The sequence below is a fragment of the Zootoca vivipara genome, chromosome 2 (genome assembly GCF_963506605.1).
Source record: "Zootoca vivipara chromosome 2, rZooViv1.1, whole genome shotgun sequence".
In the NCBI taxonomy this organism is placed as follows: Eukaryota; Metazoa; Chordata; class Lepidosauria; order Squamata; family Lacertidae; genus Zootoca; species Zootoca vivipara.
Window position 1 is genome coordinate 40,800,921 of NC_083277.1, and position 20,275 is coordinate 40,821,195.

General features: G+C 41.9%; 1 protein-coding gene across 6 annotated transcripts in view; it reads right to left on the minus strand.

Moving 5' to 3' along the window:
• Positions 1–20,275, minus strand: part of MGLL (monoglyceride lipase) — an 83,888-nt gene that overhangs the window by 55,746 nt on the left and 7,867 nt on the right. For 3 of the 6 annotated variants that reach the window (XM_035106463.2, XM_035106462.2, XM_035106461.2), the window contains exon 3: positions 5,721–5,827. The exons of the other annotated variants lie outside the window; for them this stretch is intronic. In XM_035106463.2, coding sequence (XP_034962354.1) covers positions 5,721–5,827 — 107 coding nt within the window. The remainder of the gene's footprint in view (positions 1–5,720; positions 5,828–20,275) is intronic. 6 annotated transcript variants of the gene reach the window in all.

Below are 20,275 nucleotides of genomic sequence, written 5' to 3' on the forward strand. Positions count from 1 at the left end.
TCCCAAATCACCCTTATCTTTCAGAGTGATTAATAGCAGTCTCAGGAGGCACTGAGCTTGAGGTGAACAGCTTAACCCTTGTCCCTCCCACCTCTAGCTCAAAATGGCCCCAACTCCCCCCTTCCTCTTGTTCCCTCTCATGAAATGCACCACTTACACACCTTTGTATAAAATCAGCCCTCAAACTGTGAAAGTACATTAAGAGACTAGATCAGTGATGTAAGGACTGCAAGAATGTAGAAAAGAAACAATGAAGAAATTCAGACTTAAGGCTCAACTTCAAATCCAAATATTTGAACATATGGAAGTGAGGAGCAATGTCATCCAAGCAACATTAACTTTGCCGACTGCAGTGAACCTCAAAAGAAACCCAGATATTGGGAAAGCACTTATAAAATACTGCACAAGTGAAGAAAACAGTGGTGCTTCCTAGTTGTATCCGTGTGTTTTAAAATAAATCTTTAAAAACTGTGAAGCACATACGTGACAAAACGAAGCAATCTTGTTCCACTTTTCTCTGCATGACTTTTCAATTTGGGGGGTGGGGGGAATGTTACTACACAGAAGGCTTTGGTGACACATCCAAAAACATCTCCAAGACTCTAATGCCTTGATAATGTGTTCTGACTCACATAAACTAACTGAATGGAATAGCTTTACCAGGTGCAAACTGTTAATGGATTATTTTGGAAACTCAAAGGGATTTTTGAGTGTGTGTTTTTAAAGCATCTGTGGCTAAAAAAGCTATTCATTATTCTCCAGCATAAAAGACATTCAAGAGATACGGAGGGAGCACAGCCCTCATCATGTAGTGCCACAGAAGCCTCTTTGCTTCTATTTCCCACCCTCCCCAGTTTCCAGATGTGCCATTTTCTCTGAAGTATTTCCTCTGAAGCACTCATCTCTTTGGAGTTTACCATACTATACCTCCTGGGGATGTATGTGTCTCAAACTGAAGAAGATGAAGAACCAAAAACGTAAAATGTAAACTCAAAGAATGAAGGCTTCTGAAGACCTGGCACTCAAACAAATGGCCTGGGTGCAAGCATGTCTATGGTTCCCATTTAGAAGGCGTGAAATTGGTTTCACACAGCAGAACTCCACAGGAGCCGAAACATTTGTAACCTACGTGGATGCAGCCAATCATGTAGTGATACACCCAATAGGCCCAGTCAACATGTAAGAAACTTACAACTGTTATGGTCCCAGCCCAGAATACTGATATGCAGACATATTTCAACACCTTCACAAAGACACGGAACAACTGGTCCCACATCCTCCACTTGTTGCATCTCCTCCCAGTCATTCCTGGAGATGGTGGGATTGAACATGGGGTGTTTTGAGTACAAAGTATATGTCCTGCCATTAAATTACAGTCCTTCCCCTAAAGTCGCACTTGGCCTGCCAAGCAACTCAGCAGCTCTTCTTTCCAGCTACAAGTATTATCAATGGTGCAGGCGCGAAAACGTTGGAAGTCCATCCATACAATGCCCTTTTATCTAACATCACAAAAGGCCTACCAAAGGACTATATTCCAATAATAGATTTTTGATCTCTCATTAGTATGAACTTTCATCACCTTCTGATAACCTATTGGGCATGATGTGAACAGCTGAACAATGTTAGTATGGGCATACAATAAGTTACTGCATAGTGAAACAATGAGTTTGACAGGCGGCTGTTGCCAGCTCCTGACAAACTAGGCCAGGTACCTCAGCATCAGTTTCAATGAGATCCTGTTCAAGATGATATTATTTATTTATTTATTTATTTATTTATTTATTTATTATTATTATTATTATTATTTTATATTTTCAGGAGTTGTCTCCATTAATAGACTGAACAAGGTCAGGGCCAAATAATACATTTTGTGTAATTCTATTTTGAAATGAATCTAAAAAATACAGCTAATGAAAAGGGAGGACACACACAAACAACAATACAGAACTTCCAGTACAATAACATAAAAGCTGATTTACAGTCCTTAGTACCGTATTGCCCCGAATATAAGCCACATCCGAATACTGTATAAGCCGCAGCTTTAAAATTGGAGGGGGGAAAGAAAAAAAGAAAAAATACCCAAATGTAAGTTGCTCCCCTCCTCGCTGCTCCTGGCTGCATCCCGGGGTGGGGGGGTGGGGAGCCATGCTGTGTTGCCAGCAGCCTTTCCCCTTCCTTGCTCTCCCTCTTCCCAGCCTTGGGGGAGGGGACAGGGAATTACGCATGGGGCGGGTGCCACTTCACCACGCTCCTGGCGCTGTTTGCCCTGAGCTCCTGGCTGCATACCATAAGGTCGTGAATATAAGCCACACTTTAACTTTTCACAGAATTTTGGGGGGAAAGTGTGGCTTATATTCAGGCCAATACGGTATATCATAAAACTGGCCACATTACTTTCTTTACAACAACATGGTGCAGAGGGTTTTCATGATGCTGTTTTTCCTAGGCTGGAAATCACACCCCAAAGCTCCTATTTGTTCCCACAGGTGTTACACCTTTGGGGGGAAAGTGACTTTTGACAGGAAAACTGCAAGGAGAAGAGCTGAGCCCTTCCCAACTATGTCATGGTCCCAATTCACCCCTATGGCTGATTCTTTTCTAGCCATGTTAGTTTACAAAAATATACTTTTAGCATAATGTGCAGTTTGGCCCTCAAGTTGGGAAACTAACTGTATAAAAAAAACTTCTCAAATACTGTGCAACTAAATATACTAGGCTTTATAACGGCAAACATGTACTAACCTTGATGTATGAACAATGGACAAAGAGAGAAATGCTTATATGCTTGGTCAAAACAGGTTTGGTATTTGTTATAGATTAACTAGTGTTTGCTATACATCGGTGTTTGCCATACATTAGCATACTATATCAAGGCAGGCAGGCAGGCAGCGGGTCAGGAGGTACACACTTCGCCTTCAAGCACCAGCATCACTGCAGCATACCAGAAGGAAGAGGGGTCAGCATTGTGCACACACCAAGGGGCTCACCAAATTAGCTGCCAGTGTATTCGCACAATGCCAACCTCTCCACCATCCCTCCTTGCTGAAAAGGCACAGGAGGCCAGGTGTGTGCCATCGCCCCTCCCCTCCATTTGGTTCCACAAGAAGGTACTTCTTTTTATTTATTTTTGTGGCTATAAAATGTTATATATTCAGCTGTGCAACATCTGAGAAGTTCCTTTTAAAAACATTTCATTTCCTAGCTTGTTTGCAGTTTTCTTGGGGGCTGTGGCTGGGCTACATTAATCTCTCTGTGTGTTTTTTTGAGTTTGGCCCTCGGTCACTGTCCATTTCTGGTCTCCATGAAGAGCTCTGGGGCTTGAAAAATCTCTTTGTACGATTGACTGAATATTGCCAGAGTCTTGCAAATACCAGAGAATAATGCAACTGGTCTGTGACCGTAATAATAAATTCATTCATTCATGCCAGAGAATAAAAACAAAATCAAGCAAGTTTCAAGTCCTCGTGACTGAAGAGATGAATGGGCAATACATGCAGTGGCAAAATCCTACAATGCCGCCCTCACGCCTTGCTCTTCTTCTAGTGAGAGACAAAAGAGTAGCAGAGGCCAAACAAAGGCTTCGCAAGGCATTTCTCCCTGTAGGTTCCTGATGGATCAGGAAACGGAGTGTGTGTACCTTTCAAGGCATAATAGCCACCATTAAGTGTCATTAACATGGGTTGGGTGGGGGAGAAGAGATATATTCAACCCTGGATGCAGCTCAAGTGCACACTCCCAGATGGTCATTAGGGGGAATTATGAACTTAATTGCTCAAGCTGCATGGCTTCAGCATAAGGCTGCCTAATGAAATAATTGGGGTTTCTTGGGAAGACAAACATGGGGACATGGCAATCCATGTGCCTTCCTTAAACCTGCAGAAACAGATGAGAATTTTCCCAGAAAACAGTGGGGTCTGTCAGGAAAAAAATTAAGTGTTAGAGGAGGGTGGAGAGAATGGAGCAAAGTGAAGTAGGGTCACTCTTCTTGTGTGAATTTAAAATGGGAGAGCACACTACAGATGTTGGCTCTAACCCACTTGTCCTCAATTGCCTGTTCTAATTAACAAATTAACAAGTCAAATAGAAGAACTTTGTTCTGCCTTTGGAAGGAAGCAAAATTTGGGTATGTGGAAGAAAATCCTTAATAATATTGTCCTTTGGGACAGGGTGGGGAAGGAGAGAAACATCTAAAAGTTATGTAAAGTTTTGTTTTGTTTTCTTGAAGACAAGATGGCTTCATAGCAAGTGGGGACAAACAGGAAAGCAGGATCTTCTGGCAGATCTGAGTGTAGATTGGCAACGGTCTCTGACTCTAAACTGCTTAACAATGGAAACAATGAAGTTGTTCCCCCACCACCGCCTAAACTGCACTGCTGAACTGAAGAAAGCCAACCAGGAGTGGACTTGTGGGTGAAAGGATTATGAGCTCATTTCTGTACTGAAAAGAAAATTTTAGGCTCAAAATGTGTGAAGACAGTTACCCTGTGCTTTAATTCAAACTGTATGGAATTTGCCCCCGACTCTTATAGGTAGATCTTGGGGTTCTGGTAAAAACAAAGTAGACCTGGCAGGCAGGCCTGAAGAAGGCCCACTTCTGCTCAGGAGACAGATCCTTCTGTTTCTTCAAAGTTCCCTTCCCACCCCATCTAAGCTACTCAGAAAGGCTTTTATGCAACTGAGGGCTACAATGCATTTTTAGCACAAGCATAGGTCTATTTCACGGAAGATAGATCCAAGCAAGGATAGTTCTATCAATGGTTATTAGCCATGACAATGCTATGGAATATCCAAGGTCCAGAATATGCCTCTGAACTGTAGTTACTGGAGAGCAATAACCAGGGAGGTGCCCTGCTTGTGAGATTCCCAGAAGATGACTCCGATTGCTGGCTATGAAAAACAGGGTGCTGGATTAGGTGGAACTTCGGTATGATCCAGCATGGCTTTTTGCATGTCCTTATGACAAAAACATAACTGTTACCTGTAGGAGGTTCAGTAGCGCGGTCATACTTCATTTATGTATCCCTCTGATGCCTTCAGTTTTATATTTTTATATTTGTATTGAGAAATGTTTTTCTTTCTGACTATCGGTCGAATAAAGTATTTTGATTGATTGATAAACTTTTTCCTTCCACAGATGTCCCCATAATTCCCAGGATAGTTAGAATTGTGGTATAGCAGGGGCAACCAGAATGAAGGGCAAATGCAACAAAAACTGAATCCTTCATATCTAAGCTAAAGAACCCAAGTGTGTCATACACCAAAACTTATTTATTGTGTTTATATCTCATCTTTCTCCAGTCATGGAACCCAAGGCACTGTACATGGCACTGGCCAGACCCAGACCTCCCTAGTTTCAGTGACCTCATGTGCCTTCATACTCTGGGACCACATTCCTAGAGCACCAATGTTACTAGAATACGTTCTCCGTATTTCACCCTGCCTCCCCACCACACACACACAATCTCAAGTACAGGTTACAATGTAAACAGCATTCCAATCAATCCTCATATTTGATGATCTCAACATTTTGGATGTAAGCAACTGCATTACACATTCATTTGGCACTCAGACAAAATAATGCAGATGGGTGGAGGAGCCGCATCAGCTGTCTTACCATTGCTTAGAATTAATTCACAGTCTCTGTTTCTAAGCACCGAAGAGCATTTGACTTCATCCCTTTTGCTATCTCAACCACGCACTGTTCTTTCAATGGCACTCACCATGGTCATGGGCAAATACAAAAAAGTTGATTCCCGTCAACATCTGGGCCAAGTCATCATAGCGACAGCAGTGTTCTCCAGCACCATGAGCAACGAACACCAGGCCCCTAAATGGAGCATCAAAGTAGAATGTGTCAATTTAGAAACCAGGGAATAAAAAAAGCAAACAAGCGGTGGTTAAAAGAGCAAGATTTAAAAGCTTCAGTATTGTTATTTACAAATGCTGTTTTGAAGCATTTAAAGACCTGGGACCCAGATATTTACTGGACTGCCTTCTTCCATACCAGTCCATCCATTTACTGAGATCATAATCAGGGGCTCCCCTCCTGCCTCCTGATTTATTTATTCATTTATAAAAATATTAATACTACCTATTACAATCCATCTCAAGACAGTTTACAAATTAAAATTATACATGATATAAATGCAACTGATAGCATGGCATGTGGTAACTGGAGAAATAGGATGGAATAGAACTAAGCTGATCGTTCTGTTATTACATTTCTGTTTGCTGGATGGAAAGATCCCCCTCAGCTCCCCCCAACATGCTGTTCCAGGGGTTCTCCTGACCCACTCTAAGTCACCAGGGTGGATAAAAATCAATGATTTTTTTAAAAAAATAAAAAATCGGATTTTTTTGATTTAAATCGATTTTTTTGATTTAAATTGGATTTTTTTAAATAAAATGCTTTTTGAGGAAAACATATTACCATCCAAAGGTTATTCCATCATGAAATAAAGATTAGTTTTTTTAATTATGTAGTATAAGGTTGTATATGTTTAATTTTGGGGGTAAATAAATTCCATTAATCCATTCACCTCTTCCAGAGGTTTTTGTAAGATTATTGGGCAGTTTCTCTGCCTACAAGATATTATCACAGGTGCTTGGTTTACTTTTGCAGTTCTCAAAACTGAATTTGACTCAACAGAGATCACATGCCTCTTCTTCACAGCAAAAATGTTATAACATGAACAGAGTTGAGAAAAAGACCTTAATCCTATTGTTCTACAAACCTATGAATACAGAAGCAACCCCTTCAGTGCTAAGTTTCAAGAAGTTCAGTGAATAGAATAGAAACAATATTTTTCTGATTGTTTGGAGTGGACAGTATTTAAGTTTTTCATGTGTAGGCTGGGCTGACAGTCTAAGTTTCTTAAAATATATATATATTGTTTTTGTTTAGCCAAATTAGTTAACAAACATGGATGTTTGTTTAAGCAAATAACATTTGCTGAAATTATTGTTTCAGTTGAATAAATCTATTTAAATTGTTATTATTAAGGTAATGATTATTTTTCTCCTTCCTAGGTACAACAGTAAAGTTGTCCAAATATGAATGATTAACCTATTAAACTGGGGATAAAAAAACTAATATGAAAAGTTGTTATTCTAAAAATCTTCATCTCCTTGCATAATAAAGTTATACCAGCAAGAATTAGTCTTTATGATTTAAATCAACTATGATTTAAATCAAGCCTTACTGACTAGTGATTTAAATCGTGATTTAAATCGTGATTTAAATCAGTTTGATTTAAATCAAATCCACCCTGATTTCTGGGTCTTTGAGGAACACCTGGGGAAAGAGGGGGACGTCCTATTGCACAAGAAGTATTTGTGTGGGCTTCCGCTGACTGGATTCATTAGCTGAATCCTGCCCATAGCCTTTTAAGTGCAGCCCCTCATGTTTATTGGCCCTCATCCAGCTGATTACTGAACACTGGTTCAGCACTTGCCCAACCTCACGTGCCTCCAATGACAGAGAAACAGAGCTGAATGTACACTGAGCTCAGTATGCCGATGACACCTCACTCCAAACCCTCTGATGGTCTGCCAAAACTGCTTCATTAAAAAGCATAGAGTGGTAGATGGGAGGTAAGACAGAACCATGTTGCTTCTTTCTGAAACCAACTCCGCAAGTAGGAACAGAATCACTCTGTTACCATGCCCATGTTACCAGCCACAGAACCAGTCCAGGAAAATACAGTACCGTAGACACTGTTATCAAAAAATTGCTAAGAGGACAAGCAAAATACAATGGTTCACAGTATCAAAAACCACTGAGACGGCAAGGAAAATCAACAGGGTTGTGTTCCCCCATCTTTCTCCCAATGGAGTTAACCCACTGGTGCAAACACAGCAGCTTTAGTGCCACACTCGGGCCTGAATCAGATCGAAGTGGATCTAAGAAATCTGTTTCATCCCAAAGTATTCAAAACCACCACCTTCTTGGGTATCTTGCACCGACAGGTGATATTAGTGTACAGTGGTACCTCGGTTTATGTACACAATTGGTTCCGTCTGTACTTAACCTGAAGCGTACTTAACCTGAAGCGAACTTTCCCACTGAAAGTAAAGGAAAGTGGATTAATCCATTCCAGACGGGTCTGCGGAGTACTCAACCTGAAGCGTACTTAACCTGAAGTGAACTTTCCCATTGGAAGTAACGGAAAGTGGATTAATCCGTTCCAGACGGGTACGCAGAGTACTCAACCTGAAGCGTACTTAACCTGAAGTATGAGTGTAATTGGTTCTGGAAGTCCGTACTTAACCTGAAGTGTACTTAAGCTGAAGCGAACTTTCCCATTGAAAGTAATGGAAAGTGGATTAATCCGTTTCAGGCGGGTCCGCGCAGTACTGTACTCAAACCAAAGCGTACTTAAACTGAGGTACAGTATGACTGTATTGGTAATGGTTGTTAAAATCTCCCTGAGTGGCCACACAACTGCTTCATGACTCATGAGAGCTTACTGATCACAAACTGAATTTTCTCTTTTCATTGGTCGCTACAGTACAGTAGCACGCCATCCATTCGAAACATCTGGGAAAATGTAAACACCAAAAAGCAGACTTGCACAGTTTGTTACCCACCAAACTGAATGCAGACCACTAGCCACATTTGGTGGCTCTTGAGTTTTTTGTGAGGCATGCCCGAGACTTAGAAAACAACAACAATAGTGTGGTTGCCAAGCCCCTCTCAAGCTACTGCTGGGCTGTGTTCACCATGATGGGCTCAGGCCTACAGAACAGCCAAAGAAACGCATCCAACTTTTGGACATTGGAAGACCCCACTAACCACAGTGCTTCTTTTGCAGAGTTATTTTCATCTCCAGATGCTACAATTCTGTTAGCAAGAAACTCTGAAATTGACACGTTCCAAGAAGAAACCAGCATGGGCAGCATGAAAGGCATCTCTTGTACATCTTCTTCTTCTTTTTTATAAAAAAACAACAACTCATATAAGTAACAGAGCCAAAATAGCTCTCTGCACAGCCTGAAAACTGGCTCTGCATGAATGACCTGCAATTTCTACAAACTGGATTAAAACAACAAACGTGGCCCAGGAGTCAGCAAATCCTAAAGACTGCAGTTTTAAGCATGCTGGCGTGGAAACAAATTCCACCAAATCCAATGGAGTAAATGGATTTATGACTGATATGCCAACAACATGCCTAAGTTTGAGCAAGTGAGTAGGACGGCGTTCTGCTGAACCTAGCAACGTGACTAACATCACACAGGTGTTTTATATAACACACCATGGCTGTAGTATTAGCAGCAAGATGACGTGGTTGTCAGAATTTCAAATAAGCAATGCAATTAAGTGGTGCTTGGCTTAATGAGAGAAAGGATCCCCACAATGGTATAATTGTGAGCTTTCTATCTCTCCCCATCACCACCACTAATAATACTCTATCTGGAGGATTTACTGTAACACTAATGAGGGGAAAGGAGGGAGAATCACCTTGTGGTGCAATTTTCAGATTGCCAAATCACTGGAAGTGGGTAGGGAGCTGGCTGGGCTTGTTCTTGGCCCTCTGCAACAGAGCTGGCAAAATCAACAGGTATTCCACCCTCCCGCAGCACTAAGAGAAATGGTTGGCAGTTCAACCCACTGCTACAGGCCAAGGAGAAGGGAGCGATAAAAAAAAAAAGGTTGTCTTAAAGCCTTGCCAAGTGCACTTATACTTGGCTTGCCACTTTCCTATGAGAATTAACAATTTCACACAGGGAACCAGGCAGAAAAGTTCCTAAACTGAAAGGGAGCAGGTTTTTAAAATTCTAACAGGCTACCCAAAATATTAACACGGATCCTACAAGAAAGAAGATTCCACCTAAACATTAGGAAGAACTTCCTGACAGTAAGAGCTGTTCGGCAGTGGAATTTGCTACCAAGAAGTGTGGTGAGGTCTCCTTCTTTGGAGGTCTTTAAGCAGAGGCTTGACAGGCATATGTCAAGAATGCTTTGATGGTGTTTCCTGCTTGGCAGGGGGTTGGACTGGATGGCCCTTGTGGTCTCTTCCAACTCTACAGTTCTATGATTCTATGATCCTTAGTTAGGTGGTGAACCTACACAAACCTAAGTGAGAGTTACGCAAGAGCGGCCTTGCTGGAACAGGCCTAAGCCCCACCTAGTCCAACATCCTGTTCTCACGGTGGCCAAGCAGGTTCCTATAGAGACTCTGAAAAGTCCAACAGCACTCTACGCACCTGCATCCCCAACAACTGGCATTCAGCAGGGACATTGACCATGGAGGTAGAACATAGTCATTATGGCTTGCAGTCATTGACAGCTCTATCCTCCATGAATTTGTCTAATCCTCATTTTAAACCTTGGTGACCATCGCTACCCCTTGTGGAAGCAAATTCCGTAGCTTAACTATCCACTGTGTGAATAAGTAATTTATTTTGTTTGTCCTGAATATTCCAACATCCAAGGATTCTGAGTGGGAGAAAAGCTTTTTTCTCAATGCCCTTTTACCACACCACATATGATTTTATACACCTCTATCATGTCCCCTTCTTAGTTGCCTTTTCCCTAAACTAAAAAAAAAAACCCCAAATGCTGCAATACTTCCTCACAGGGGAGTTGCTGCCTCTCTCTTGATCAATTTAATTGCGCTTTTCTGAGCCTTTTCTTATTCTACAATATCCTTTCTGAGCTGAGGCAATCGGAACTATGCACAGTATTCTAAATGCAGTCACACCAGAGATTTGCATAACTGCGTTATGATATTGGCAGGTTTACTGGCAGTCCGTTTCCAAATGATCCCTATCATGGCATTCACCTTTTTCATCGCTGTCGCCCACAGGATTCTGTAGGAAGAACTGGATTGTGTAGAAACTATTATTATTATTTATATACCACCCTATTTATCAGGTATAATTCAAATATTCTCCAAAAGAAATAATAAAGATGCTTAATTCACCTTAATTACTCCTCCTAAGACAAGAGTATGCATGTTGAAGCATTCCAATGGGAAGCAAAACTGCCACCATTTGCATTTTCATCTGAAGTCAGGAATGGAATGGAATGGAAACAACACAAGCAAATACAAAGCAGAATTTGCTATCATTTTTTTAAGTCCATAAACGTTACGGAAATAGTTCTTTTATATTTTGCATTTCCCCCTCCCACACCAATGAAATTAATTACATAATTACTTATGCTAGTTTCGCCCACAGTAGACAGAGAGATGAACAGTATAGGTTTTAGCGAGAGCTGAACTGTAGCAGAACAGAAACAGCACTAATTGCAATGAATGCAGGATGGAATTCAGTGCCTCCATTCATTCCGAAATGAGGGCTGGTTAACAACTACGTAGAGGCTGCTGAAAACACAACTCCACACACGGCTGCTGTAATGTGTAGAAGCTGTTTACAGTCTGGACTGGTCCCACTGCACAAAGAATTTCCACACCAATGCTGCACATCCCTGGCACAGGAAAATACCACAAAATACTGTGGTCAACCACTGTTGCAGCCAAGACTCCAGTTTCCAACAGTGGCTTGTCAAATTCCTCTGAGAAGCTTAAAAGTAGGACATGAAGGCAACAGTCCAATTCCTCGCCACTCACCTAATGTTTGCCCTCAGCAACTGGTATACAAAGATATACTGCCTCTGTTTCTGGAGGTTTCATTTAAATTTCATAGCTAACAGCAACTATCCTCCAGCCACAGCATAGGGTAGACTGATATACATGCATTATAATAATGATTCCTTTCCTTTTGATCCCTTTCTAACAATCCTTAATATATGTGCACAATCCATGCCCAGAACAGGGATGTTAATGAGCTAGTCTGTTGGTGGGAGGGGGGCATGCTAGGCCAGAGCGCTTATCATTTAACTTATATGTTAGGGTGTGTGAGGAAAATTACAGAACATCTTTTACTTGAAAGGTTTCAGCGCAATAACTAGACCAGTTCTAAAATAGCATTGCTGACATACGCAGAGTGAACACTTGAAATTTAAATCCCTACAGAAAGATGATGTTGGGGTGTGTGTGTGTGTGTGTGTGTGGAAATCAGCTAACAGAAACTGGGGATGAAGCAAACTCACATTGTAACTTGTGAGAGTGTGGGTTCTCTGCAGAAGCCAAGCTGACTCAATTCATACATTTATCTTTAAGGCAAGATTGTGAGCTCAGAGATGCTCACTTCCTATTGGCTCCCAAGCTAATAAATGCATATTTTGATCACATTGTCCCACTGAGTCATGCAAGCACCTTCTACATCAGCAAGGATGGAGGGATGACATTGTTGTGGAAAGTGTCTACACGTTCTTGGCTATTCCTTACGTTATGTGGGAACCAGCCACAGTGGAACAGTTCTGCAGTAGCAACCAGATTGCTATGTCAACAACATCTGAATTGGAGCTCAGGCTCAAATTGCAAGCTATCCTAAACAAAAAGCCACAAACCGAAATTCCCCAGTAATGATTTGTTAAAGAAAATGGATGATATGACATCTTTCTATTCAGCATTCCCGATTGCCCACATCACACAGCTGCTCAGCTCCAAATAGCTGGACTATGCATTTCAAACTCTGCTCACTATGAAAGGCACCATACAGTCAATAAAGCACTATCTGTCTACCTGGAGTGAGAGAGTGCAGAAGGAAAGGACAGAGGCATAAACATCTGAGATTCTGAAAAAATGGTAAAGGGAGGTGGGGCAGCTGGAAAAAGTGGAAAGCTTCCAATTAAGATGTGACATATTCTGGCAGCCATCCTGTGCCCAGCTACAGCTTAAGCTAAATCTTATTGAATTAAGAGGTTCAACTAGGCATAGCAGAGTACAAGGTTCAAAATATCTCTTGTGTATGGGACTACCCAAGATCAATTTTTTTTCTACCTCTGCGTTCGTATTTCTCCAAGTCTTGAGTTTTCCAGAGCTAACTTAAAGCAGTATGAACAGCTTAGCAAATATGAACTAGTGGTATCTGGGGCCATAAAACAGTTTTAGCACTACATATAGCAATGCATGTGGCCATAAATACTGAATGTTTCCCACAGTGGTATCGCATACAGCCGAATCACAATCTTGAAATCCTATGTGACATGAATCAAATTTCAAGTATTGATTTCTTTCCAAAGAGAAAGGCAGTTGTGCATTTTTAAACTGCATAGAGAATAAGCACATTGATGTATGAAAAATCTGTATTTCAGCACTGACTGCCCAGCTACATTCTTTGACTCTGCTGAGAAAGGGGGTATGACATGAGGAAATACTCTGCTGTTTTAGTGTCTGGGGTCTTAAAAGCCTGGGGTCTTAAAAGCATGTTCCTTTCATTCAGCCTTCCATATTTCACAGACATACATATACAGGGTGAGTCCTTTAAAAGAGGCCCCGTGGATACAGAGTACACATGTTCCACAGGGTCTCTTTTAAAAGACTCACCCTGTATATTTGCATATACTGACATGTGAAAAATAACATTAAAAAATGAACCCTGAAATACAACATACAACAATTCTGCTAAGTCAACTGTTAGAAGAACATGTGCTTTAAGGGCTGAGTCATGCTTTCATGTTGTTTTAAAGGGTGCAACGGATTTGGCAGTTAATGCTATGTTGATCCACAGCTGACTTACAGTTAACTCGTCTGATCAACAATCCTTAAAAGCTGACAAATAAATTGGGCGATCCACAGCGGAGTAATATTTTTAAAGATACCTAAATTATGTAAAACGCTTTAAAATTTCTGTAAACCGCTTAGAGGCTTTGATGATTGAACAGTATGGAAATCCTGTTAAATAAATATATACAGTGGTACCCTGGTTTAAGAACAGCTTAGTTGATGAACAATGTGGATTAAGAACACTGCCAACCCGGAAGTAGGTGTTTTGGGTTGGGAGGAACTTTGCCTTGGGAGCAGAACATGTTCCACTTCCTGTTGAGTGTGTTCCATTTGTAAATTGAGTCCCCCACTGCTACAGGAAAGCACACTTTGGTTTAAGAACGGACTTCCGAAACAGATTAAGTTCGTAAACCAAAGTACCACTGTATATACATACATACATACATACATACATACATACATACATACATACATACCAAAAGTAGATTTGTTAAGATCTTTTGTCAGAAAAATAAATTTTGTCAAATTCAGTAGGACTTTATTTTTACATAACTGTATTTAGGTTCAAACTGATAGTGGTATCATTGTGTATATATATATATGTATCATTATTTACTTGTAATTCTCTCAGATCTTCAGCAGATTTCTTTTTAAGGGTTAACAATGGCTGCATGCATATCAGGCAGAAAAAGAGTTAGGTGTCCAAAAGAAAATGGATTTCCTGAGCTGGATGTCTCACGGTCCCTTCTGACCTACTGCGAGAGGAGGCCCACAGCATAACGGCACAAGACTGAAGTCTGAGGCAACACTTCAGTCATGGTATCCCCTCCACCTTGAGATAAGGCAGAAATAATTGTTGCTGATTTTCGACAGTGCCAAAAACCACACCTTTTTGCCCAGGTTTTTGGACACAGCAGGGGGAACTGAATAAACGCTCCACTGCCTACTAGCGATGGTGAGCTGCAATCTTATAATTGTTTTGTTATTTTACCGTGTGTTGAGATGTAGCAGCGATTCCGAGTGCTGCTCTGGTTCACCAGAAGCGGCTTAGTCATGCTGGCCACATGATCCGGAAGCTGAACGCCAGCTCCCTTGGCCAGTAAAGTGAGATGAGCGCCGCAACCCCAGAGTCGGTCACGACCGGACCTAATGGTCAGGGGTCCCTTTACCTTTACCTAAGATGTAACATGCTCTTGGGTCAATGGAACTGATGAAGGGAGGAATGTAAATTGAACAAACAAATAGATGAATACTGTATTATCTTAAACTGGTTGTTGACATGGAGCACTGCACTGAGGTTACACAAACAATCCTGTATTTTACCTTATGTTCAATTATTCTATGGGGGGGGGGAGACTAAGAGCACTAAGAGTATCCAATAGATGGGTAGAACTAAGCTAGACCAAGCAGCCAGTGAGATGGGAGAAGTCCCCAAATATGTGATCAAAAATCAGGGAACATTGGAATTCATTTCTGCACCCAAACTGAAAACAGAAAAGGAAGTCAATCCTCATTTGTAGCATAGCTGGCAACTGCTGAACCAAAACATACATGTACACCTACAACAATGCCAAAATAACAACTCTCGCATAAGCCTCAAGCTGTTATTCATTTATAGGAGAGCTGTGCTTTATGGGGTTCTCTTTCATCAAAGGCAGAACAATTATAGCACATTTTAAAAGGCACTGCGCAGAAGCCTCAACATCCTATGAACTCCTCTAATTTTAACCCTGCCTGTGCTGTATCCTACAGCTTCTTTACACTGAGGATGCAATGGTGAAAATGATAGTAATTATGTAAGTAATAGTAATGATTATACTACCGCAGTTATATGCATATATATCCCAGTAATTTAAAATGGGAAATATGTGCAAGGATGCGCACACAGCGTCGTAAAAATTTCAGGGGGGGGGGGAGAAACACGCTTAGTTGTGAATTTTCTGCACGTGTACATCTTACTGACATAAAGTAAAAGTACATGTTCACAGCCTAACCCTATATGACAGGGGGTTGGACTATATGACCCACATGGTTCCTTCCAACTCTACAATTCTGATTCTATGGCAGGTACTGTGGATGGGGAACCTCCAGACGTTGTTGGACTCCAATTCTCACAAGCCACAGTCGGCAGAGCAGCCAGATGATGGGATTGTAGTCCAACAACATCTGTAGAGCACCAGGTTCCCCGATCTTGCTATGTGGACTGTAGCCATTATACTTATACCATGCCTATCATACAGCAATGAACCTTTGGCGCTCCAGATGTTGCTGCTACAGCCTCCATCATCTCTGGTGCGTGGCCATGCTTGCTAGGGCTGATGGGAGTAGTGGTTCTGCAACATGTGGAGGGCGAAGGGGTCCCCACATCCATCATACAGTGTAGACGTGGGAAACTAGTCAGAGTATTGGTCTATATAGTTCAATTCTGTGAGCCACTCTTCAGCAGTCCAGCTTGGAGATGCAAGGGACTGATCCCAGGAAACTTTGAATGCAAAGCCTGAGCTCCACCACTGAGCTACCGCCCTTCCCAAAACCTTCCCACTACATGGCCTTTATCTATGAATGTACAGTTCTCCATCTGCAATCATGGTGTAATTTCTGCTTGTTTTTACTAGTCCCACCAAGGCTAAAGAACAATGTGATGCCACAGGGACTGGTTTACAGCAGGCATCCCCAAACTTCGGCCCTCCAGATGTTTTGGACTACAATTCCCATCATCCCCGACCACTGGTCCTGTTAGCTAGGGATCATGGGAGTTGTAGGCCAAAACATCTGGAGGGCCGCAGTTTGGGGGTGCCTGGTTTACAGCTAGGAAGCACTAGATGTGTCCTCAGTCCGATCCAAGACCGCTGTTCTTAGGCTTTCCAGGGTCTCCCTTAAACACAAGAAAGGACAGCGGAGAAGGATGTGTGTGCAGGAAATGGCAGAAGCTGAAGTGGGAGAAGGAAGGCTTGTAAACAAGGAACAGCAAAATGTTGGGAGGGGGATTTTACTTGTACCTGGCTGGGCTCACTAGTTGAGTATTCTGCAGCCACATGCTCTGGAAGAAGCTTTCTGTGATACTTCTGTCTCTGCCTGTGGCATACTGTGGATTGAACACTCTGATCTGAGAAGGGATGGTTCCGCTTGGTACCAGGGTGTTGAACTAGATCATATTTTTTGTCTCTCTTGTTTCTAATATTGTTTTATTACTCTCCAATAGGTATGAGAATTCTATCCAGATTAATAACAGCAGCAAAAATGTGCTGTTCTTTTCTGCCCCCAGATGTACAGATAATTATTTATAGTTGGGTAACTGATTGATTAATCAGGTGAAGCTGCCCAAACTCATCAGCTAAAACCCCTTTAATCTACTAAAATTTCATTCTAATATCCCAGGCTATATGCTGTCCCCAAGGCATATTGGGAAGGTCAGGGCTAGGTTATATTCTAAAAATTAAGTAGAATTCTGCATCTTGTGGTTGGAGGAATATGACTGAAAATCAGAGCTCCCACCATGGACAGAGCTTCAGCCACATCAATAGGATTTCAGGGCTGGAATATTAATCACACTGCTGAAGTGCAGAACACCACACTGTTATGTACACTTACTTGGGAGTAAATTCTACTAAATGTAGTGGGGGCTGCTTCAGAGTAGATATGAAAAAGACTGGGTCACATGGCACTTTTAAATGACATTTAGGCATTGGATTGGCTTTGAATTGAAAAGTCAACTTGGCTTTGAATTGTGGCCACTGTGTATAACTCTATTTTTCACATTTGAGGGCAACATTTTCATAATGAAGTCATAAAAAATATTGAGGTTGAATCCTGACAAGACAGCAGTACTGTTTTGGGGGGGACAGGTGTGGGCAGGTGTGGGGGACTCCCTGGTTCTGAACCGTGCCCCTGAAGGACCAGGTGCACATACTCAGAGTCATTTTGGACTCACAGCTGTCCATGGAGGCGCAGGTCAGTTGTGTGTCCAGGGTAGCTGTCTACCAGCTCCATCTGGTACGCAGGCTAAGACCCAACCTGCCCACAGACTGTCTCGCCAGAGTGGTGCATGCTGTAGTTATCTCTCGCTTGGACTACTGCAATGCACTCTATGTGGGGCTACCTTTGAAGGTGATCCGGAAACTACAACTAATCCAGAATGCGGCAGCTAGACTGGTGACTGGGAGTGGACACTGGGACCATACAACACCAGTCCTAAAGAATCTTCATTGGCTCCCACTGCATTTCCGAGCACAATTCAAAGTGTCGGTGCTGACATTTAAATCCCTAAATGGCCTCGGTCCAGTATACTTAAAGGAGCGTCTCCACCCCCATCGTCCAGCCCGGACACTGAGGTCCAGCACTGAGGGCCTTCTGGCGGTTCCCAAACTGCGAGAAGTGAGGTTACAGGGAACCTGGCAGAGGGCCTTCTTGATAGTGGCACCCTCCCTGTGGAACACCCTCCCTTCAGATGTCAAGGAAATAACAGGTATCTGAATTTTAGAAGACATCTGAAGGCAGCCCTGTTTAGGGAAGTTTTTAAGGATTGATGTTTTTATTATGTTCTGATATATGCTGTGAGCCGCCCAGAGTGCAATGGCACTGCACCCATCACAGGTAAGCATGTTCCCTCTGGGTCTGGAAGCTCTCACAGTAAGGATAAAAACATGCTTGTTTACAAACCAAAGGATTTTTAAATGCATGGCCCTTCTAAATGTAATGCTGACCTGTCATCTATTGTTTACAAATGGACAGCACGAAGCAGAATTCTTAATTTGAAGTTTAACTATGCCATATGTACCACTAGGTCAGTGAGATACTGATCTCTCTAAAGTTTAATTACTTACCGCTTCCCCAATACTCCCCCCCCCCCGGCCTGGCATAACGAAGAAACTATGTCTCTGTGCACGTTTGACAGACAAGTCCAAAACCTTGCACTGAATAACAACTGAGGAAACGTTATTAAAATATTCCCTTGCAGCCCACAAACTGGCTAAAAGCACTGACAGACCAGAAAATTACATTTGCTCTCCATTTTAAAAAGGACCATTTTTGCACCCTTGGAGCTTCCAAATCCTGGGAGAAAAAACTTAAAATATATATAGTACTCACCTCTGTATTTCGCTAGATCAGGGACTTTCTTTAAAAGAGGTTACTAATCATTCTTATCTTTAAACCATGCAATTTGTTTTCATCTGGCACCTTATCCTTATCTGGCTGTCAGAATCTATACACATTAACGGAGTGCAAAATCTTTCTACAAATGGATTTACTACAAGTATTAGGACAAACCCAAAGCAAGCCTGAGCTCTTGGCCTATACTTAAAATGTGGTACATTTCCTTCCATTACTTGATCAGTATCATCATGCAGCAATTTCCAGCTGAAAAGTGGAAGTAACATTTGGAGTCACTTGGCAGCAAACCATCCTAGAGGAAAATTTACTGAAGTTCAGCTCTTTTTGTATGTGGTCTGTTCGTTTCCCCTTTGCTGGCAAATCAGCTGCTAGCTTGTATCATTTATTTGGGATTTGACCCTTTAAAAAACAACAACAAGGTATGTGCATCTGAAAATCTACACTATATATAGTCACCTCCGTCTTCCCTGTTCAACCCGTAGCTTCAAGAACACTGTCCAACCATCTCATCCTCTGTCGTCCCCTTCTCCTTGTGCCCTCCATCTTTCCCAACATCAGGGTCTTTTCCAGGGAGTCTTCTCTTCTCATGAGGTGGCCAAAGTATTGGAGCCTCAGCTTCAGGATCTGCCCTTCCGGTAAGGCTGATTTCCTTCAGAATGGAAAGGTTTGATCTTCTTGCAGTCCATGGGACTCTCAAGAGTCTCCTCCAGCACCATAATTCAAAAGCATCAATTCTTCGGCGATCAGCCTTCTTTATGGTCCAGCTCTCACTTCCATACATCACTACTGGGAAAACCATTGTTGGTTGGGTAGCATTAGAAAAGAAGGAGGAAGCAGAAGATTCTAGTCTAGTATCACTTTTCTTTTCTTTTCTTTATCTCTTTTCTTTTCTTTACAACAAAATTGCCACTGCTTCAGCCAGCAACTCATTAGCATTATTTTCTTCCTTACAAGGGCCCAATGAGAATGATGCCATATCATTACGTAATACCATCTGCAGGGGCATTTTCGGGGGGAGATAATTTTAAAAATGAAACTGCTACCACCTGATCATGGTTCTAGACAAAACAATTATAATATGACTGACTGGATGGTCATGGGGTGATTTCTGTGATCATGAAGACACAGCCGCTGCAGAAGCATCCGTAAGTGAAGGCTGCCTGCAAGGATTCCCCCACCTCCCAGTGTCTGTCATGCTAGAGACCTGTGTTCCAAGTCATCTTCATGGTGTCATTAACCATGATTCATGGACCAGCTTGTTTGCCTTCTTTCATGGGTTTTCCCACTGCAAAACAGAGACAGATTTGTTTTTATGGAGCATTCTTGTGGCAACTGGGAAAAAATTATCGCACTAATGAGGCCTGTTTGAGCATCAACAGCGAGATGAGAAGCAGGACTTCTGTATTTTTTTTAAAAAAAATCTTCTTATTTTGAAGCTGGGTTTTTTCCATCGTTGAGGCGAGAAAAATAATAATAAAGGGTGTCCCACTGAAAATTAACAAGGCAGTCGCCATGGTGCAGAGGAATGCAGTAACACTGAGAGGAACGGAATAGATAAGATGACTCCCTGGGAAAGAAGGAAGACTTAA